Source organism: Gouania willdenowi, chromosome 15 (assembly GCF_900634775.1).
Source record: "Gouania willdenowi chromosome 15, fGouWil2.1, whole genome shotgun sequence".
Taxonomy (NCBI): Eukaryota; Metazoa; Chordata; class Actinopteri; order Blenniiformes; family Gobiesocidae; genus Gouania; species Gouania willdenowi.
The window spans coordinates 878,804-902,803 of record NC_041058.1 but is presented as its reverse complement, the minus strand read 5'-3'; the positions used below and the strand labels follow the sequence as shown (position 1 = coordinate 902,803).

At 40.9% G+C, this 24,000-nt stretch overlaps 1 protein-coding gene across 3 annotated transcripts in view; it reads left to right on the top strand.

The window, feature by feature from the left end:
• Positions 1–4,176: 4,176 nt before the first annotated feature.
• Positions 4,177–24,000, top strand: part of LOC114476675 (spectrin beta chain, non-erythrocytic 1-like) — a 58,779-nt gene continuing 38,955 nt past the window's right edge. Inside the window, exons 1-2 of one of the 3 annotated variants that reach the window (XM_028468499.1) lie at positions 4,177–4,321; positions 19,116–19,387. In XM_028468499.1, the coding sequence (XP_028324300.1) occupies positions 19,240–19,387 (148 nt within the window). In that variant the 5' untranslated portion in view covers positions 4,177–4,321; positions 19,116–19,239. Of the gene's footprint in view, positions 4,322–19,115; positions 19,388–22,542; positions 22,923–24,000 lie in introns of those variants that run through there. The other 2 variants (XM_028468500.1, XM_028468498.1) reach the window with 2 other exon arrangements.

Below are 24,000 nucleotides of genomic sequence, written 5' to 3'. Positions count from 1 at the left end.
GTGTGTGAGTCACAGAGTAGCGAGACACACACACGCCAAACCACAACAATAATATTAAATGATTAAAAATACACAAAAACTAAATAATTTTACAAAAATATGCAAAATGACAACAGAAATGCACAAAACTACACTAAAAAAATATACAAAATACACAAAATTACTTCAGAATCACTACAATGGCAACAAATGTGTGTGTGTGTGTGTGTGTGTGTGTGTGTGTGTGTGTGTGTGTGTGTGTGTGTGTGTGTGTGTGTGTGTGTGTGTGTGGTGTGTGTGTTGTGAGTGGATCAGAAGATGACGAGAGATATAAAAGCAGATTAAAAACGCCACAGTATCCAGCTGTGTGCGCACATGTGTGTGTGTGTGTGTGTGTGTGTGTGTGTGTGTGTGTGTGTGTGTGACCCTGATCCCTACACTCAGCTCTAATTTACACACAGGCAGCTCCTCCCACTCGTTCTTCACTCCGTCGTCCAATGAAAAGCAGGTTCTTTTGTTGTTGTTTTCTACAGGGATCCTGAACCACAACTACAATAACTGGGTTTTATAATGCTTATTTTAGTTCATTAGAGTGATTATGATATTTATGATGATGGTAATGATCTTGATTAGAAGAGTCAGTCTTTGTCTGTCACTGGGCAGAGGATGACCAGAAATAATCAAAACTATTGAAATAATTCCACCTACTCGGCACTAAATACTGTTCAATTTCCACTTACTTACAAAATGAGATTCTTTAAAATGTTTGTTAACACTTGTTTTTTTATAGTATTTTGAGCAAAATGTTGTGGTCGGACAAAAAGGGGGGACATTTCTCTCTCACACAATGATTGTAATCATCGCTAACACATCATACAGTCATCGCTAACACATCATGTAATCATCGCTAACACATCGTACAATCATCGCTAACACATTGTACAATCATTGCTAACACATCGTACAATCATTGCTAAAACATCGTGTGATCATCGCTAACACATCATGTAATCATCACTAACACATCGTACAATCGTCTCTAACACATCGTGTAATCATCACTAACACATCGTACAGTCATCACTAACACATCGTACAATCGTCTCTAACACATCGTGTAATCATCGCTAACACATTGTACAATCATCGCTAACACATTGTACAATCATCGCTAACACATCGTACAATCATTGCTAAAACATCGTGTGATCATCGCTAACACATCATGTAATCATCGCTAACACATCGTACAGTCATCGCTAACACATCGTACAGTCATTGCTAACACATCGTACAGTCATTGCTAACACATCGTACAGTCATTGCTAACACATCGTACAATCATTGCTAACACATCGTACAATCATCGCTAACACATCGTACAATCATCACTAACACATCGTACAATCATCGCTAACACATCGTACAATCATCGCTAACACATCGTACAATCATCGTTAACACATCGTACAGTCATTGCTAACACATTGTACAATTATCGCTAACACATCGTACAATTATCGCTAACACATCGTACAATCATTGCTAACACATCGTGTGATCATCGCTAACACATTGTGTAATCATCGCTAACACATCGTACAGTCATCGCTAACACGTCGTACAATTATCGCTAACACATCGTACAATCATTGCTAACACATCATGTGATCATCGCTAACACATTGTGTAATCATCGCTAACACATCGTACAGTCATTGCTAACACATCGTACAGTCATCGCTAACACATTGTGTAATCATCGCTAACACATCGTACAGTCATCACTAACACATCGTACAGTCATCGCTAACACATCGTACAGTCATCGCTAACACATTGTGTAATCATCGCTAACACATCGTACAATCATCACTAACACATCGTACAGTCATTGCTAACACATCGTACAGTCATCGCTAACACATTGTGTTATCATCGCTAACACATCGTACAGTCATCGCTAACCCATCGTACAATCATCACTAGCACATCGTACAGTCATCGCTAACACATCGTACAATCATCACTAACACATCGTACAATCATCGCTAACACATCGTACAATCATAGCTAACACATCGTACAATCATCGTTAACACATTGTACAGTCATTGCTAACACATTGTACAATTATCGCTAACACATCGTACAATTATCGCTAACACATCGTACAATCATTGCTAACACATCGTACAATCATCGTTAACACATCGTACAGTCATTGCTAACACATCGTACAATAATCGCTAACATCGTACAATTATCGCTAGCACATCGTACAATCATCTTTAACACATCGAACAATTATTGCTAAAATGTCCTGAATGCTTCTTGTTGCTGATGGCTGGTAAACAATTTACAGTAGAAGAAGAAGAAGAAACTGAGGACAAAAATTACCCTGGAACATGAATGATTAATATTTAGGCTTTTTTTACTGACTGGTCCTGGTCCTGGTCCTGGTCCTGGTCCTGGTCCTGGTCCAGTCTGAGGGACGTGCACTATAGCCTGTGTGTGTGTGTTATGTGGTGTGTGTGAGGTTCTCCTGAGGATGAAACTGTGTGTGTTGTTGATCGTCCTGTAAATCCACCTCTTTTATTCTTTTCTCCTCTTTTATTCTCCTCTTTTCTTTCTACTCTCAGGGAAATGGATTGCGCTGAATGTCAGAATCTCACAGAAGAGCTGGCCTTGTTGCCGAGCAACGACCACTCAGAAACACACGCTTCCTGACACTGTGGCGTCTCCACGGCAACCACTACTGGGGTCCCCGTGGTAACCAGAGAGCGTGGGAGTTTGGAGCCTGAGCGTTTGAGTTGGACTTATTCTGAGTCTAAGTTTGAGTCTGATCGTCTTTGAGCTGATTCTCACAGATGTCAGTGAACGCAGCACATGGGACAGTAGTGAGCTGCATGCTGGGAAATCACCTGCTTGACCTTTGACCTCCCTCTGCAAATGTCTAAGGTGTCTGGTGTCTGAGTGATAATCTCAGACACACACACACACACACACACACGCACGGTTGTCCTTCACATGCACAGTGTCGTCTTCTGTGTGTCATTGTGATTATTATAACACAATTACACACACATTCATACTCAAAGACACACACACACACACACACAAAGTTTACAAGACACTACAATAAAAACAAAAAACTGTCGACAAATCACACAAAACTACAATAACAGGACACAAAACTGTTTTTGTGTGTCATTGACACTGTTGTGTCCTGTTATTGTAGTTTTGTGTGATTTGTCGACAGTTTTTTGTTTTTATTGCAGTGTTGACAAAACTCAAAGAACTATAATAAAAAAAACAACATTGATGATAAAACACACAAAGCTACAGTAAAAGGGCAAAAAAGGGTGGACCTCCCCCCCCCCCCCCCCCCCCCCACACACACACACACACACGCACACACACACACGCACACACACACACACACACACACACACACACACACACACACGCGCGCACACACACACACACACACTCCGCCTCTGCTTTTTCTCCACTGGAATACGGAGGCGCTTCATTTGCTCACATTGCAGCCAACAGGGGCGGGTACACTGCGCTGCACGGATTTCCAAACGCACTGCGGAGTCTTTAATTAATTCGTTTATTTTTAACATTTCTTAGTTTTAATCACGCTAATGTTTACCGGCCTTCTTTAAATTTAATCAATATTTAGTAAAAATGATTGTTTTACAATATCAATCAATACAATACATCATATTTACAACCTAAACTTCACGAAAGTTCATGATAAGTTACGATGATATAATTTTTAAAGCTTTTATTAAATATCGTTATTTTCAGAGAAATTGATTAAACTTTAGCAGTGCTTTTTTTTTAATACAAAAACATATTTATATTTTTGGTGACTAATAAAAATGACATGAGACGAAAACCAATCAGAATCCATGCTATAGTGTGGTTTTATTGATCTTTGATCAAAGCTGTCTGTGTATTTACTCGTCGACTAAAATCGTCATGTCATTTATTTGACTAAAACTGACTGTTTTTTCTCTCTTTCTTTCTTTGTTTAGTGTTTATTATTTTTATTATAATATTTCTTTGAGCTTCTGGAACGAAAATAGTTTCCCCCTGAGATAAATAAAGTATTTCTGATTCTGATTTAGACAGATATCTGTCTAAACCCCGCCCGGGCGGTGTACGCTGTTGACTGTGAGCGAGCGCCCACGGCTCTGCGGAGGAGGGGATGTTAGCGGAGGGGGTTCGGTGGATTTGTGCACCGCGCCGCTGCCTTGTTCTCGCTCCGAGCTCCGTCCGTCCTTTGCTCCGACCCTGCCGGACTCAGCGCCTCTCCGTCGGACTGCAGGTGAGCCACAGACCGCTGCGGGCCGTCTACCCTTAAAACCCCGCACTGATTTATTTCAGCATCTGCGTGCACGACGGCCGTGTGCGTGGATGCTAAGCGAGGGATCACGCATCGAGTTTAGTGTAAAAAAAACAAAACAAAACAAAACCAAAAAAATCCCGCAGAGTTTGGGTGTGGAGCTCCGAGCTGCAGCGGGCCGCAGGAGTAAACACAGCCGGGAAGAGAGCTCCTTCACCGGCCTCGGGTCTCCTCCGAGCCTCGGTCCGCTGCGGAGGAAGAGGAGGAGGAAGATGACGATGCTGCTGCAGGAGATTATGTTACTGTTACTGCCTCTGGTTGTGGTTGTTGTTGTTGTCCTACTCTGGGTCTGTGATGGAGCCTCATTGATGATGGAGGAACAGGCGTGGTCGCTGACCTCAGCATGGAAAACATCACAGCTTCCACACCCAGTTTCACTGGTTCTTCACCATGGTTTTACTATGGTTCCTGACTGGTATCTACTGTGGTTCTACTCTATGGTTCTTTACTGGGTCTACCTTAGTTCTACTCATTGGTTCCTGACTGGTCTCTGGCCTTGTTCCTTACCACGGACTTTGCTTGGACTGGGTTCTAATCTGGTTCTACTCTTGAGTTCCTTACTGTTCTCTACCCAGGTCTGGTTCTACTCTCAGGTCTTATCTAATTGTCTTCTGGGTATTCTTTAACTTCTCCTCTGGTTCGTTCCTGGTTCTACGTCAGTCCTCCTCTGGGTGCAGAACCTTTTCCCTGGGATGTAAACTATCAACAATAACAAAGGCTGGTTCATCCCTGGTTCTAGTCTGGCCTTCTGTACCCCCTGGTTTTTAACGTTATTCTCCTCTGGTTTCTTCGTTATGTCCCATGGTTCTCTCCTGGTTCTCTTCTGGTTCTCTCCTGGTTCTCCCATGGTTCTCTCCTGGTTCTCTCCTGGTTCTCTCCTGGTTCTCCCATGGTTCTCCCATGGTTCTCCCATGGTTCTCCTCTGTATACTCTGAGCTTGTCCTCCAGTCCTGTCTGCTGTAACCTGGTTTTCTGTTCCTGGTTTTTGGATGGTGAGCATCTCCTGGTTCTTCTGTGACTAAGAGACGGTTCTCTGGAGGTTTGTGTGTGCGCGTGTGTGTGTGTGTGTGTGTGTGCTCCTATGGGAGTGTGTTTGTGCTGATGTAATGACTTCCTCACTCTGGGATCATGTATTTCTGTCTGAGGGCGTGGAGCTGCGTCCATGGTTTTACTTTATTGCTCCTCGTAAAGCTCCAGACGTCGCCCTGTTGGAGACCTGGGAACATTTGACTGTGTGATGGAACGTTCCCCTGATTTAACCCTAAAAAGTTGCAAAAAAAACAAACAAACTGTAATATAGATCAACGTTCATCTCCTGATCTGATAATCAATAACTATGTAGATAGACGAGTCGTCATTTTTTCTCTAATCTGACTCATCACAGGCTGTTAAACTTCCTGAAATTGTTCCAAACATCAAAAAACAGTTAATAGAGCTAAATATTGTCATTGATATTATATTTATCTGCTGTAAAAATGTCTGTTAGCTAAACATGCTAATGCTAACATAAGACAGTGAAATATGTTGTAAATGTGTGATATTGTCTCTAAACATGTGGGTGAAGGTTTATAGGTCTGTGTCATAGATATAGTTTTATTTCTGAAGGCTTAGAAAATAAAATAAAAAACAACAATATTGATATTTTTGTTTCAAGAAGTGAATTCTATAATTTACGTCTTTTGTCTGCGATCATCAAAAAGCCAAGTCCGTCTGACTGATACAAAGATACTTTATTATACATACAAACAGATGATGTTTCATCTTCTTCTTCTTATTTCGTCCTTGTTCATTTCTAACAATGACTCAGCAGAAAAAAGCTTTTAGTGAATTTGAAACATGACGACGTCTAATCAATCACCCGTTTTCTGGGGAAATCAGTTCTGGTTGATTTTTTTTGCTCCACAACGTAATGTAAATCCCGCGTTCATCACATGGCGGAGCTAAGATGACATGGAGTGTGCGTTCATGATGAACGTTAGCTGATTTAGCCTCTATTATTATATAAGATCTGTAGTTAAAGTTCATTCCAGGTACCCTTTAATTCTGACATCACTTCCTGTTTACTCCACGCAGCAGTGAAACACGTCCTAAATGACTTAACGATCCATCGTCAGCTCATGTTTCAGAAGCCGCTCACCATCTAAAGCAGCACACCAGTGTCTGAGAGGATAATGTTAACGTCCCAAACGACATGGAGAAGGATTGTAAATGTACACGATACGCTCAGACGTATGAAGGGAAATGAGTGACTTATTCTGTGGGAGTTTCATGGAAAAATGAGTTTCTGGTGAAATAAAAGAAGCATTTTTGAGATCAAACCTGGTTTTTACTGAGGAACATAAAGATCTGAAGGAGACTCCTTTACTTCTTTAGCACCAATACAATCACAGCAAACAGGAAGTAGGAACCCTAAGAGACTCAATGAAGCTTCAAACGTCAACACTGCTGCTTTAGTCTGTCACATTTTTATTATTTATACCTATTTTTTTATCCTTTTTATTCACTTTTACTGTATAATTTATTTTTCTTGATTTAACTTATTAATTTGTTTTGATTGTAATATTGGGACACACACACACACACGCACACAGACTCTTTTAAACGCTCTGACTGCTGTGATTTCTCTGAAAGGCCAATCGATGCAGACAGACTAAAGGAGGAGCTTTACTTTGCTCCTCCGTCTCTGTGCTCACTCAGGTTTCTCAACGTTGTGTGTGTGCGTGTGTGCGTGTGTGACGAAGCAGAGCTGTAAATCATCTCCTCTCTGCAGCAGCTGGATCCTCCACAGTCTCTGCAGCGAGGCCTCGTCTTACATAATGTGGTCAGTCAGCGCCGTGATGAGCTCTTAGACCAAGGCCTGAAAACAGGGGGGTCTGCAACTAAAAACTTAGGCTGAGTTGGAGATATGTCACTTCCTCCAGATTTTATGTGATCGTGAAAAACAGAAATAAATTATGGAATTTAGTTCCTGAAATCAAAGTGGAATTATTTGAATTTTTACCTCAATTTTTATTTGATCTTTTCAACAAAATAAAGCAGAAATTGCGATGTGAACAGATAGACCTCAATCACAGCGTAGTGGATCTAATCACAGCGTAGTGGATCTAAATCACAGCGTAGGAGATCTAATCACAGCGTAGGAGATCTAAATCACAGCGTAGTGGATCTAAATCACAGCGTAGTGGATCTAAAATCACAGCGTAGTGGATCTAAATCACAGCGTAGGAGATCTAAATCACAGCGTAGGAGATCTAAATCACAGCGTAGTGGATCTAAATCACAGCGTAGTGGATCTAAATCACAGCGTAGTGGATCTAAATCACAGCGTAGGAGATCTAAATCACATTTTCACTGTAAAATGGATGGCCCTAATGTTAGCTTTACCAAGTGTAGCAAAAACAGACGGACGCCTCAATACTCACGTAATATAAACATCTTTAACTGTGTGTGTGTGTGTGTGTGTGTGTGTGAGTGCGTGCGTGCGTGCGTGCGTGCCTGCGTCCTGAGAGCAACATCTCTCTCTTACTGCGTTGGTCCACTCCCTCATTACATCACAACTCAGCACTTTATGCGTTGATAACGCTGAGTCAGCGCTGCACTGTCTGACTCCATCAGGAGATTTTCCTGCTTTAAAAACTAAATTATCTTGTATAAAAAATAAGAATAAAGTTAAAAAATGAAAAATAAACTAAATTATCCTGTATGATAAAAATAAAATAAAAAAGAATAATCCAAATTACCCTGTATTTATTTTTTTTTAAATGTTAATAAAAAAACTAAATTCTTCTTAAAAACTACATATATTTTTAATTCACATTTCAACTCAAGTTTATCCTACAAACATATTTTTTATATTACTGTAATTGTTTTTATCATTATCAATATTATGTAGTATGTTTGTTTTAATTTAATTTTAGTTTTTATTTCATGTTATGAGTCGGATTTATTTGAGTCCTTACTGTCTTTGTGGATTCCGTGACCTGGGTCCTAAACCCAGATCCTGTGGCATTGACGGTGCGTTCACTGACTCCTGGAGGAGTCGTAGAGTGGTAAACTGTGTCTCTATATTTAGTGTGGTTTCTCCTCTGGGATCAAATCAAAGCTGCTGCTCCTCACTGTGTTCCACTTCCTGTCAGCTGGAGCCTTTCCACCACATTCCTCCTTTTCTTCTCTGAGCCAGAATGTGGTCTCTGTCCCCTTTATCACCCCCCTCCCCTCCCCCACACAGCCAGGGTCCCAGCTCAGAGTTCATTCTGCCCTCAGCGGGGCCTTCCAGGCAGAGAAACCACAGAACGCTGCAGTGTGGGAAGAAATGTTCAGCTGTGCTTTTCTAACCGTCACTGAAACAGGTTGGAAACAAAATGACATGAAAGACATGCAGCGCATCAGTCCTCTAGGACAGTGCACCATTTATAAAGTCAGTAAAAATGATGGTCCATTTCTTCTATGAATCTGTGATAACCAATTTAATTTATTCATCTGAATAATATCCACTGTTATCCAGGAACGTTTATTATATTATTATAGTCATCTTAAAGATGGAAATCCTGGGTTTAATCACTAATAAAATGGTTGAAAGTGACCAAAAATGGTGGAAAAGGAGGTGAAATGGGATTTTAAAAGGTTTCAAAGTGTTAATATTGAAACATTTAGTTTAAACTGGCAAATAATGACATGACAACTGGTGAATGTGGTTAAATTGACAGAAAATAATCATGAATATGGTTTAAAAGTGACAATAATGGGTCAACCTATGGTGACATTAGGTGGAAGGGGTTTACAAGTGCTGAACATGTCATTGAAATGTGGAAAAATGTGTAGAAAAGTCATTAAATGTAACGTAGAAGTGTCAGAAATGGGAGAAATGTAGCAAAATATGGCAAGAAAAAGTGATAAAATAGGTTTAAATATGGTGAGTTTAGTGTAGTTGTAGAAAAAGGGTTAAAATAAGCAAAAAATGGGCTGAAATTGTTAAAAAATATTCTTTTCTCTTTCTTAAAGGCACTGATTCACACCCTTCCAGTGTCTCACCACCCCCAAATGGGATCCTGACCCCAAGGTTCAAAACCCCTTCTCTACGACTCCAGTCACAACCTCGATAAAGTGAACGTGATTACATAGCCCCACCCCCTTTGACCATTTGACCCTGCTCGGCCCAGCGCCGCTAGATGCTACGCTAGCATAAGCTCTCTTAGTGTGAAGATCTATAATATACTGATCTATGTTCTGCTAGTGTTGTTCAATAAAGAGACGACGACACAAAGTCAGAATAAGTCGGTAACCAACTGTTGTTGTTTGTTTTGTTCATTTATTTACAGCCAAGAAAAGATTTGATTTGCTTAAAAATGAAGATAATTTGCTGGTTGTTTTAATTTGAAAGTTGGAATTTTAGTTTTTGCTTGAATTTTTTAGACATGTTTGTTTATCAATGTGTGTGCGTGTGACTTTATCTGATTTGGTTACAGTGCAGCCTAAGGCATCTCTCTCTCACACACACACACACACACACACACACACACACACACACACACACACACACACACACACACACACACACACACACACACTCTCCTGATACACGTTTGTATTTTTGGTGTGTGTTTATGTTGTAGTTGTCTATTCAAACCCTCTGCCTGTGAGGCTTGTGTGTAGTTGTGAAGTAGTGCGTGTGTAGGGGCGGGGCCTAAATGGGGAAGGGACAGGAAGTGATTGATTATCTGGGTGGCGCCCTAGGGCTGAAGAATCCAGACTAGTGTGAACTCTGTTACCCAGCATGCACTGCTGTCACTGTTTACAGTTAACTAAACGAGTTGTTAAAATATGTAACCTACACTACCATGTTAAAATAATCCTGACATAGATCACATAGATGAGAGGCGTGTTTTCCTGGAAGTCCCAGATCAGATTTTAGATCAACTTTACTTTCCTGTCCTCTGTTGCCATGGCGATAGAGGATTACATCATTGACCTCCGCCCGCTCAGAGCTGTGTGTGTGTGTGTGTGGTGTGTGTGTGTGTGTGGTGTGTGTGTGTGTTGGTGTGTAGTTGGTGGTGTGTGTGTGGGTGTGTGTGTGGTATGGTGTGTGTGTGTTTGGGTGTGTGTGTGTGTGGGTGTGTGTGTGTGTGTGGGTGTGTGTGTGTGTGGTGTCGTGTGTGGGGTGTGTGTTACCTACCACCTGATAAAACACCATTCCCTGCTCATGCTAACGCTAAGCTAAAGCTAAACATTACTCTGGGTTTGACACTGAGGGATTACAAACGTGTAGCAACTGAGTTGTTTTCGTCTCTAATCTGAAGGGATTCAACAACCAATGCACAATGTGACTCACAAATACTTGATTTGAGTCAAATGACTCATTCTGAACTTAAAATGACTTAGTTTATAATGACTTGTTTAATTCAGACTCACTAACCTCCCATTACTCCAAATTACAGGACTCAAACTGACTCTGACTCACAATGACTCACAATGACTCTCAACAACCTAAAATGCATACAAATACTTAATTTGACTCAAACTGACTCACACTGAATCAAACTGAGTCAAACAAGGAGTGGACGATATGTGAAAAATATCATATCACGATTTTTTTCATTAAAATAATTTGGACATTTTAAAGTTATTTACCAATAAAACAACCAAATCACTTACTTAAAAAATCATCACCCTAAATAGAAAAAAGGAATAATATAATTTAAAACAAGGTTCATTTTCAAATATTTTTTAAATTGTATGTAAGTAATTTATCAAACTGGTTCTAAGTATAATTAACATTAAACTAAAGGTCTGACATGTTCTTATAGTCACAGTCTTTTTACTTTGTTTAACTAAAGTAGTGTAGCATTAGCATTAGCATCACTGCTACATAACAAGGCATCATATCAGTCTAGTGATTTCTATTAGTTATTGAGGTAACACACTCATATTAATAAAATCATACTTTAAACAGTGTTTGAACGCCTCATTTCACACAGTTTATACAATCATATCCTTTACAAGATAAAACGTTACTGCTTTGGTTACATTAGGCCTGGGTGATATGGACCAATATTCATATCTATATATTTTTACTCTAAATGACAATAGGTGATATAAACTATTTATTTTTTATCAATAGTTTTACAATAAAAACAATAATAGGTCAAAGTCAGTGGAGCCACAAAGACCCTTTTATTAATCACTAGCAGCACAATAACTACATTTTGACTTTTTCCTTCATTAAGGCTGAAATGTGATTAAATGATGTAGTGATGATTTTTTCAGGGCAGCTCTGAGTTGTTGAAAGTAGTTTTTAAAGTAAATCACATTCAGGACACTGTCTCTTTAAGAATGTGTAAACAGCTGTACACACACAACTGTAACACACTGAATCAAACTGACTCTAAGGACCAATCCAGTTCCATTCCTCCCAGTAACACCAGTGAGTGATTTTAGCACAAACCAGATGAGCTCTGACATCCCATGATGCACTGCAGGTCTGTAGAGAAGCAGGAAGCGTCTGGCTGTTGTCCAGAGTGAAGCGATGGGATGTATCGCCATGACGACGCAGCTGACCAGATGGTTGGGCTGTGAGCCTTTTTCACGACTTTTTAATTCTCTCATTTTAAAATTGTTTTATTTGTCATTTTCACACATTTTTGTGTTTTTTTTGTGCGTCTTTGGAATGTTTTATAGTGCTGTGGTGCTGCTGTGTGTTTTTATTAGTTAAAGCTGTGTGTTTGCAGAGGGGGTGTGTGTGTGTGTGATGATAAAAAGCTGTGATGATGTCACTGGTGGGCGGATTCAGGACGGTGGTGTCAGCGTGAGAAGAAACATCTGCTGTGGGTTTAGTGGGCGTCGCCCCAACATTTTTTTATTTATATTGAATGAAGTGAAAAATTTGACTTTTGATGAAGGAAATAGGAAGAAAGAAACCTTTTAATGGTCATTATGTTGTTGTTTTGTGTGTATTTGATCTTGATGGCCTCTTTTTAGGTGAAGGGAAGTTAAACTTTTAGATGTTTTAGGATCTGAAATGTCCCAGTGGGGCTCCTGTAGCCGTCCAATCACAGAACTCTCCTCTTCAGGTGGAGAGCATGGCGCCCTGATTTTAACGTCCTTCACTCCGTCCTTTCTGTCGTCCCGTGGTGCCTTCAGGGACATCTTCACCCTCCTCTTCCTCTGGTTTACTTCATCAGAATGTGGTCCTCCCACTCCTCCTCTCCTACTGGTTCCCAGTGTGAGCCTGCTGGCCTCGCTCCACTTCATCTGTACTACGAGCTCCCACGCCATTTCCACCATCTGAACGCGGTTATTTTTACCCTCCCTCGCTCTCCCGACGCTGCAACGTGGAGGAGGAATCTTTAAAATGTCTCCCAGTGAAGATGGAGATCAGTTCAACATCACAACGAGCTGAAAGTTAAAGCTAGTGACGCAGGAAAACCACCACAGTCCACACTTAACATAGCCACGCCCCTTTACCTCTGCAGCTAGCACTGCTATGTGCTAAGCTAACCTAAACCTGTGGGGCTAATTGCTATGTGCTCAGCTAACCAAACTAATTGCTACATGCTAAGTTAACCAAACTAATTGCTACATGCTAAGTTAACCAAACTAATTGCTACATGCTAAGTTAACTAAACTAATTGCTACATGCTAAGTTAACCAAACTAATTGCTACATGCTAAGTTAACCAAACTAATTGCTACATGCTAAGTTAACCAAACTAATTGCTACATGCTACGTTAACCAAACTAATTGCTACATGCTAAGTTAACCAAACTAATTGCTATGTGCTTAGCTAACCAAACTAATTGCTACATGCTAAGTTAACCAAACTAATTGCTACATGCTAAGTTAACCAAACTAATTGCTACATGCTAAGTTAACCAAACTAATTGCTACATGCTAAGTTAACCAAACTAATTGCTACATGCTAAGTTAACCAAACTAATTGCTATGTGCTTAGCTAACCAAACTAATTGCTACATGCTAAGTTAACCAAATTAATTGCTACATGCTAAGTTAACCAAACAAATTGCTACATGCTAAGTAAACCCAAACTTGTTGGCCTGGGCTGATAATCAATAAAACAATTAATGGCACCGTAAATGAAAATAAACTTGGTAACTTTTTAAACCTTTTAAACTTGCACATATGTTTGTTTTCCTCTAAACGGGCTGGATGACTTCAGCTTTGGTCATTGCGTTTGTTTAGTTTGATACTGGTGTTTTTATCTGTATTTGGTCCTTTTGGTCTGGTTTTAGTCTGGTTTTAGTCTGGTTTTAGACTGGTTTTAGTCTGGTTGTAGTCTGGTTGTAGTCTGGTTTTAGTCTGGTTGTAGTCTGGTTTTAGTCTGGTTTTAGACTGGTTTTAGTCTGGTTGTAGTCTGGTTTTAGTCTGGTTTTAGTCTGGTTTTAGACTGGTGTTGGTCTAGTTTTAGTCTGGTTTTAGACTGGTTTTAGTCTGGTTTTAGACTGGTTTTAGTCTGGTTGTAGTCTGGTTGTAGTCTGGTTTTAGTCTGGTTTTAGTCTGGTTTTAGACTGGTTTTAGACTGGTGTTGGTCCTGTGGCTGATCTTTATTGGGTTGTTTGGTTCTGTGTGAGGTTCACGTCCTAATCTTTAAGTTCATTAGTGACTCACTGGTTTCCATCAGTCAGACACTGGAGTCTTTCACTGGTGTGAGAGTCAGACGTCCATTAGCTGGTTAAAGAGTTCCCAGTGTTCCCAGTGTTCCCAGTGTTCCCAGTGTTCCCATCACAGTCTGAAGAGCTGCAGTGTTTCCATCTCTTTGAGCTTCTCCACAAAACAGACGTTTTTAGGAACAATATGTTCGTCTCTCACCCATTCAGACTCTTCGTCTTTTAGCTACTTTTAACATCTTAACTTTTAGTTACTTTTAGTGTCTTTTAGGTTTGAGTGACTTAGAATTTTTTAGCTACTTTTAAGCTTTAAGCTTATTAAGCATGTGGGAGGATGAATAAATGAATGTTAGAGTTTATTAAGTTTTAAAATCAGGTTTTTAAAAGTGGGAGCACTGAATACTTAAATATGCTTTAAAGAGTGTGTGATGTTAAACTGTTCATTCATGTCAAAGTGTAACAGTTTTATCTGCAGCGCTGCCTTCACTGACGCTCAGCGTGTTGAGAATCTATATTTGATCACTGCTTCATTAATTACTTATGTGTTCATGTTAGACACACACACACACACACACACACACTGAACATGTGCTTTTAGGACCCATCCCCACCTTAAATAATGAATGAGGGTCCTGAGTGCTCTGTGTGTGAGGACACGCCATCAATTGTTCAACCTGGAAACACACACACACACACACACACACACACACACACACACATTATTCAGCTGGTTATTAGCTAAGTGTGAATATTTTTATTGTTTTTATTATTTTATCTCCTTTCTCACTGAATGTTGTTTATCATTCCAGGTGTCAGTCGCACATATTGGGTTAGCTTAGCATGTAGCAAGGTAAAGGGGCGGGGCTACGTTTTCATACTGTCTCCTCAGAGTGATGAATATTAGCTTACAGTGTCGCTACCACTAAAGTTTTAAACCAGTGTGTGGATGCATTAAGCCAGTTCAAACCAGTTCAAACCAGTTTGTGGAGGGAGAGCTGAAACCAAATCACTGAATCAATGTGTGTGTGTGTGTGTGTGTGTGTGTGTGTGTGTGTGTGGTGTGTGTGTGTGTGTGTGTGTGTGTGTGTGTGTGTGTGTGTGTGTGTGTGTGTGTGTGTGTGTGTGTGTGTGTGTGTGTGTGTGTGGTGTGTGTGTGTGTGTGTGTGTGTGTGTGTGTGTGCGTGTGCGTGATAAAAACACATTCCTGCTAATGCTAAGCTAAAGCTAACATACTCTGTGTGTGTGTGTCATCAATTTTCAGGAAAATTGATGAATGGGAAAAGAAACGTGATAACATTTTGGTGATGTTATATATATATGTGATATATATATATCCCATTCATTTTTGCATCTACACTCTGTAACCTGTGATGATGTCATAGGTTTTCTCAGAGTCAATGTTGACTGGTAGTCATGGTAATCCTGAGTTTACCATGTTACCGTGAACGGAGCGTGTTGGTCGGCGGTGGTCTGCGCTCTCTGAGTGCTTCTCTAGTGTAAAGTCTCTGGTAGAAAGACAGGTTTATCTGATGGTGTATCAGCTGAACTGGTGATCAGTTTACCTGGTGACATGTAACATCAGCCGCGTGCATGCACATACTCCATCACAGGTTGTAGAGTAGAGAGAAAAAAACGGACCCGCTTGAACTATTCCAAACTTCCGTGAACACTTCTGTTGTCCTAACTCTGGACTCTAAACAGCTCTGTGTGCGTTCAACATGTACATCCAAGGTGCGTATTTGGTTATATAGCACGTGGTAAAAATATCAGCATTTATAATACTGTATCTACAGAAAAATGTGCAGCTATCAACACTGCAGCCATTGCCCGTCAATAACTTTCGGGTGGTCTGTCTGAACGGTTAAACTAAAGTATGTTTCCTCAGAAGAGAAGTCCACAGGAGCTCTGGCACACACCGGATGTGAGCTGTGCAGTGAAATAGATATAGATGGTGCGCTAGCGCCCCCTCACACTCTGAGGTCAAAAGCTGAATAGGTTTTACTTCTGGGTGAAATAAAATTAAAATATACAGTTTTAACGGATGCACAAACTTGACCGTTGACAAAGTTTGAGGTTGAACAGGCACACACACACATACACGCACGCACACAGACCTTTCTTGCATTATAGTATAGATAGATAGATATAGATAGATAATAAATGAATACAGTTTTAGTCTTTCATTGATAACACACTGTGTGGGTGTTTGGAGATGCTGCTGGTCTTTGGTTACCATGGCGATCACAAAAATGGCGTGAACGCTAAAAATAGAGGTGTGATCGTCTGTTTTTCCATCCGAGCCGTGTGTGTGTGATAAAATATTTAAATTTTTCATATTTTCCTCAATATTTTTTTAAAGATAATCTTAAAATGTGACAAATTAAATAAATACTAGGAGATAACAATATTTTGTTAATATGTGAAGTGTTTCTACCTAATATATATTATTTTAGATATGTTTGATTTATTCCCATTTGCATATTTAAATATTTATTAAATATATATCATGTAATATTATTAAAATATGGATGTAAAATATAGTGTTTATGTATTGTATAAAATAATATAAATAAATCATACAGTTTTATTTAGTGCTTTTTATTCTGAAAGGTTCAAAACAAAGCACAAACTTCCTGTAACTTCCTCGTCTGTTACTGATGAGCTCTGACCTTCTATGACCCCTCCCCCTCTTCACGTTGGTTTTTGTGTCGCTGTCTGAGCTTTGATGTGTTGGCGTTGACACAATGCATGCTGGGACTGTGGTTACCACGGCGACGGTTGTTTGGCTCTGAATAATGTGTGTGCAGACGTGCAGGGTTTGGTGCTGTAATGAGAGGCTGTGGCCACAGGGGGGCGGTGGGCTCTCATTCTTCTTCTGTGGAAACGAGCTCTAGAGGTCACAGTGTGTCTTTAAACCAGGTGAGAACACGTTTACATGGACCTGGTGAGCCTGGGTTCAGACCAGCAGATAAAAGGCATCTCAGGCTTAGACCAGGTGAGACTAGAGGACAACCAGGTGAGAACGGTTTCAGACCAGAGGCCTCGTTTATAAACACTGCGTACGTACTAAAGAAAGCGTACGCCACTTAAAAACAACGTTTATTAATAAAACCTGGTGAGATAATGTTTCCACCTCCACTGCTGCTCTGACCCTGAAGTACACACACAATCATGACAAACGGGAAACTCCGCCCCCAACAGGAGAAGAATGACATTAAAGTCTGCTCTGTGTGTGAAATAATCCAACATTTCACATTACATATCATATAAAAAGGATGTAGTTGAAAAAAATATAGTGACGCCCCAGAGTGATGTGTACGCGCCTACAAATACAGTTTTATATTAATAATAATAATTGTAATTAAAATCACTTGATCATTGTGCAAAACTGTAGCTCAATTGGCTGCAACACCTGTAGCTGTTATAAAAAGAAACGCACTCACAATGTGTAAAGACACACCGTGGTTTATTGCTGACGTGCATGTGATACTCTGGAGGGAACGGGTCTAGACCAGTGAGATCTATAGACAGGAGCAGGAGGAGCACTACCTGTTCAGTTTTATTATTTCATTTAATCCCATGTTTCTGGAGCATGTAGTGCATCTGTGTCCCCCACCTCTGTTATAACACAGAGGGGTTCCCCAATAATCCTCCAGCTTTGGGTCTGTGAGATAAGTTCTTCCTATGGACAGTAGGGATGTAGCGATTCACTTAACTACCAATACGATTTGATTCACGATACTGGGTTCACGATACGATTCTCTCACGATTTATTTTACAAAATGGGACTGTAGACAAATTTTTTTTGGGGGAAAAAAAACTAGAAAATACTGTATTATTTTCCTTTTATTTTTCATTGTCAAAAGAATTTCTTGATAAACTATTCAAAACAATGCAATTTAAAATAAATCTTGAATGAAATAAATAAAGGAATAATACAAATGAAAATGAAGCCTATTAATTAAATTCTGGTTCTATAATAAACAATGCAAAACTGCAAAATAGTTCTTTTTCTTTTAAAAGTGCAACTGAAAAATGTATTTTGTGCCTTAACAATTGGACTTAAAAAAAAAAAAAAAAACCGTGATTGCACTGATTTACGTCATATTTGTTTGGACCAGCAGAGGGCGCTGGTAACACAGTGGTCAGTTGACATGCAGATATCTGGCAGTGAAGAAGAGATGCTATGCTAGCAGACAGAGCTAATAGAAAAACGTGACTTTTACAGATATTCAAGTAATATTACAGATATTCTTTTGGTGCTAAAGGGGTAATGAATCATTTATGAACATGTTTAAGAGTAGAAGGCAGCCAGAAAGAAAGTAGTAGCAGATTCCGCCCGCCGCCTACACTCTGCTGGTTAAAAAAAGTACTGCGATTCAATTTTCAGAAAATCGATGTCAACCGTGATACCTATGAATCGATTTTTAACTGCCTTACGATTAATCGTTACATCCCTAATGGACAGTGATCCACATTTTCTCCTCCACTTTTATGTCTGATCATTTCTTTTTCAACTGTCACATTCTGACGCTCTGAGGCAACGCCATCAGCCTTTATATCATTCCTAATGTTCACAGTGTTACGCTCTGATGGGTGTGTCCACCTCAACTATTAACACCTCCCCCTCACACAGAAATGTGTTTTATTTGCTCCTTTTCCCCCTCGTTCCACCGTAAAATTTATATTTGTGAATATTCATTAAGGACGTTGTCCTGACCTTTCATAGGCACAGTATGGGCGGAGCCTGACCTTGGCACCGTATGGGCGGAGCAAGGTGTTTCCTCATGTGTAACTTTCCAAGTTGATTGTGATTTAAAACAGAAACAGACGTGGGACGTACGTGCGCTCTCGTTTATAAATTGTAAAAAAAAATGTTTGCACTTCTTGGTTTGTACCATACGTTAGCTGAAGTGTTATCTAGGCACACTTTTATAAATGAGGCCCAGGTTGGACCAAGTAGAACCAGGTGAGAGTCAGTGACACCTGGTGAGAGTTATTTGATTGGTTTGTGTAGATTATATTTGAACTCTGAGACCATGTGATGGTCAGTGGTATCTGGTCCAGTCCTCATGTGTCTCTCTCTCTTTCTGCAGGTTTTCCAGGATCATATCGAGCTGAGTCGCTCTGATCCGTCAGCAGGGGGCGCTAACGCTAACCACCAACAGAAGAGAGAGCAAGCAGAGGGCGTGGCGGGGGCGTGGTCACGGTGAGGTCAGGATGACGTCGGTAGCGGGTGAGCTGGAACACATGGAGATCCAGCAGCAGTTCAGCAGTGATGGCGTCAACAACCGATGGGACGATGAGTGGGACAACGAGAACAGCTCAGCACGACTGTTCGAACGCTCACGCATCAAGGCCCTCGCAGGTAGGGAGGGGCGGGGCCTAAAGGGGAGAGAGGAGTCTGTCAGAGGGGTGGCGCCAAAGGAAAGGGGAGGGGTCTGTTAAAGGGACAGGCCTTAGAGGGAGAGGGTGGGGTCTGAGGGGAGGACACAGGGCCTAAGGGAGGGGGAGGGGTGGGGCGGGGCCTAAAGGTAGGGGTGTCTGTTAGAAAGACAGGCCTTAGAGGAAGGGAGGGGGCGGGTGGGGTCTGTTAGAGGGACAAACCTGGGGAGGAGGAGGGGCCTATTTGTGTGCGTGTACCTGCTGCTGCTCTGAATAATTCAGGCTCAGTTAAAGATGCAGGAGAACCTCCTCCTCTGTGTGTGTGTGTGTGTGTGTGTGTGTGTGTGTGTGTGTGTGTGTGTGTGTGTGTGTGTGTGTGTGTGTGTGTGTGTGTGTGTGTGTGTGTGTGTGTGTGTGTGTGTGTGTGTGTGTGTGTGTGTGTGTGTGTTATACGATTTCCTGGGAAACACAAAACTGCTGGTCACCGTGGAAACGCTGTCTGATCTGCTTACAGAGGGTTAGAGTTCAGATATATAATGAATAGATCTGTTCATGTCCTTTTCCACAGACTTTAAGTTATTTTTTAATTGATTATTAGAAACAGAAACATTTTGGTTAGTTTTTAAGCTTCTGTCTCTAAATGTCTAGGCAGTGATTCCTCGTCAGCAGAGGTTTGTAATTGGAAACAGACCTCTGTGTGTGTGTGTGTGTGTGTGTGTGTGTGTGTGTGTGTGTGTGTGTGTGTGTGTGTGTGTGTGTGTGTGTGTGTGTGTGTGTGTGTGTGTGTGTGTGTGTGTGTGTGTGTGTGTGTGTGTGTGTGTGTGTGTGTGTGTCACATCCTGTTGGCTATAGTATTTGAAGGAATTCTGAGAATGTTGGTGTGTCTGTTTTTGTAGGACTTTGTAAATGAGTCACGCACACACACACACACACACACACATACACATACACACACACACACACACACACACACACACAATTGTGTCCTTCTGATCGGATTTGTTGAGCTCTGAGTCTGAATAGAAGTATATCAAATATAGTTTTTAGATTACAGAGATGTTTTCACTGGGTCTGTCTGATGTAGATCTATACTGTGCACTCTGTGACATCACAGGTGTGTGTGTGTGTGTGTTTTTGTCCAATTGCTTCCATGCTCGGGGTTGCCTGTAGGGGCCGAGCCACGAGGAGAGCAGATGATAAAGGCTGCAAATCTAATGCTAACAAAGCTAATGCTAACGCTAACAGTGTTTGGCCCATCTGTTGTCTGTTAGCTGACCTCTGACCTCTGCACACTGCACCACATGCTCCTTAATCAGGATAGAATAAAATACATTATTTCTATATTTGTATTGGAAACAAAAAGTCAAAGTTTTTATTATTTAAGATTTAAATTTGATGGATTTTTAAATGTGACTTTCCCGCCTCATTAAACAATTTCTTCCAAACGATTCAATCATCTCATATCAAATCAAAGTGTGTGCTTGTTTGTTCCTGGTGTTGTACACCGACCTTTGACCTCCGCCATCGCTGCAGGAAACTCAGCAATACTCGCCCTCAAACAGGAAGTTGGATCGGCCTTCACAGGAAGGACACGGCCACTAAAATAAGAGTATCTGAGGATGTTTGGACGCCTGCGAGCGTCACACACACTAAGCCTGGATTAAATCACGTACATAGGAGATGAAAACTAAACTATACACAATATATATTTATCATATGATCAGAAGGAGGAAACAAAGACTTTTGTTCTGAAAACGTTGCTTTAGTCTCAGAACAGGGGTGTCAAACATATTTTAGTTCAAGGGTCAAATACGGACCACTTTGGGTCACAAATTTTAGGCGGGAAAACAAACATTTTCAACATTATTCTGGCTTATAAATATATATAAAGTAATGGAAGTTACAGATAATATCCAATCTTTACATTTCCTTGAATTTGTGATCAATTTTATTCAATTTGGCCAAAATTGTATAATAATTTTAATAAAATTGCAGGATTTTGAAAAAAGCTAAAGATTTATTTTCAATAATTTGCGATTGAAAATGACTGCTGTTGTGTGATAAAATCATTGAATGAATTTATTTGAAAGGGCTGAGATATCGACAACTGAATTACTTGGTTTTTTTAAACAATGATTTATGTTTTTTATCCTGGGGGCCAAATTTGATGCTCTAAATCAGGGGTTCTCAACTGGTTTCACCCTGGGACCCACATTTTGCCACGGTCATTAAATCACAACCCAATTTTTTCAAAAATAGCTGTTGAAAACACACATATACAGTATAATCTTTAAAAAAAACATAAATCTATATATTTTCCTGTGCAACATGCATTTTTATTTATTTTTATATTTATTTTTGTCTAGCTGTCTGAGACCCACTTTTGGGTCCCGGCCCACCAGTTGAGAATGGCTGCTCTAAATTAGGGGTGTCAAAATAATTTTAGTTTAGGGGCCAAATATGGACCAGTTTCAGCTTAAATGGGAAAAAGAGCAAAATCATCATGAATGCGCCGTGGTTTACACATATAAATGATAAAGTATGAGAGTAAATCAGAAAGTAAGTCATTTATTTATAAAGAGCTTTTCACAGATAAAATCACAAAGTGCTGTACAGAGCTGTGGGGAAATTAATACAAGTGCAACATCGTAATAGAATAATAAAACGTGCGTGAATTTACATCATAGGAGCATCGTCATAAAAGGATAAAAAAATCATTTAAAATACAGTTAACAGTCCCTACAGAATCTTCACTTACATTTCCCTGATTTTGGGTTTTTTGGGATATTTTTATGGAATAATTTGAGGAAATTTAACTGCAAATATTGTGGATTTTAATAGTGTTTTTACGTACAGAGGCTGAGATATCTGAAACTGAATGAGTTGGTCATTTAAAAAACGTTCTTTTTTAGTTTGACACAGAAAAAGATTATTTAGCAACATATGGAACTCCCTGAAACGGACACTGCACACACACACACACTTTCTCTCTCTTGCCCCTCGCTCGCCCTCCTTCATTCCCGCCCCTTATGTTAATGAGCATGTGACATCATGTAGCATGTGATTGGCCGGTGCAGCCTCTGAGGCCCCTCCCCCCTGCTGGGTGGGATGTTGGAGGTGTGACACACACACACACTCTGTGTGTGTGTGTGTGTGTGTGTGTGCTGAGGCAGCGGTTAGCGCTCCATTGTTTTCTGCTCTCTGCTACAAACGCTGCTGGTCCTGGTTCTGGTCCTGGTTCTGGGTTCTACTGGTGATGCCTGGGCCTGGGTCTGTCCTCTGAGGGTCTGCCTTTGTGTCCCTGAGCCTGAGCTCGGGTTTCTCATCTGGTGCTGCTGTCATGGAGCTGCAGAGCGCCAGCACCAGCGTTCCTGGGCCCCTGTCCCCAGGACCCGGATCCCCGCTGTCGGACTACGTGGAACTGAGCCCGGGCAGGAGTCCCAGTCCCGTCCCCGGGTTCTCCGGCTCTGCTGCTTTCAACTACAACCAGCTGGAGGGGAGGTTCAAGCAGCTCCAAGGTAAGCATGCAGGAAACCACATTCCTGAGAGCGCCGCGGGAACGTTAAAGTCCTCCAAGGGCCACTTCCTGTCTGCTGGTTCTGGGCAGGTCCAGGAGGGGGACTTCTGACCCTCAGCTGGTCTGAAGGGTTTCCTAGAGAGATGGTTCTTGGAGAGGAGGTCATGGTTCCTCATGGTTCACACTGGGATGGTTGTGGTTTAGAGCTGTGATGGTCCCAGTGTCACTGTTCAACTGCTCCAAGCTGATGGTGCATTCAAGGACCTGATCAGTGTTCTGTGACTCTGAGCAAAAGAGTTGAGTCTTTGTCTGAGGAGAATCACTGAGTAATTAAACACACGGTCACCACTTACAACGGTCACCACGTCAGCCTTAACAGCAGCTGTTTAACGTCGGTCACATGTTCTTCTGACAGCCTGTGCAGCGGCCGCTTCATATTCTATTCATAAAAAGCTGTAAAAGACTTTAAGCAGAATGTTCTCCATCCAGCAGATGGAAGGAACCACACCCACAAACTTTTATTCTGAAACTTTCCAGGATGTTTAGTGTTTGAACGCTTCTGTTTCACTTCATTCTCATGTTGTTTTGTGTCTTATTGGTGTTTGTTTTTGTCGTTTTGTGTTTACAATTTGAGTTTTGTGTGTTTGTGGAGGTTTTATGTGTTGTTTTTCTGTCTGACAGTTTGTCCTCCCAAAACATGTTGTGTGTTTCTAGGGGAGGGAAATGAAAACATGTAACTTGGTTAGCTTAGCATGTAGCGACCAGCCCCACATCTTTGGTTAGCTTGGCACGTAGCGACCAGTCCCACGTGTTTGGCTAACTTAGCACATAGCAACCAGTTCTATATGTTTGGTTAGCTTAGCATGTAGCAACTCGTCCCACATGTTTGGTTAGCTTAGCACGTAGTGACCAGTCCCACATCTTTGGTTAGCTTGGCAAGTAGCAACCAGTCCCACATGTTTGGTTAGCTTGGCAAGTAGCAACCAGTCCCACATGTTTGGCTAACTTAGCACGTAGCGACCAGTCCCACATGTTTGGCTAACTTAGCACGTAGAGACCATTCCCACATGTTTGGTTAG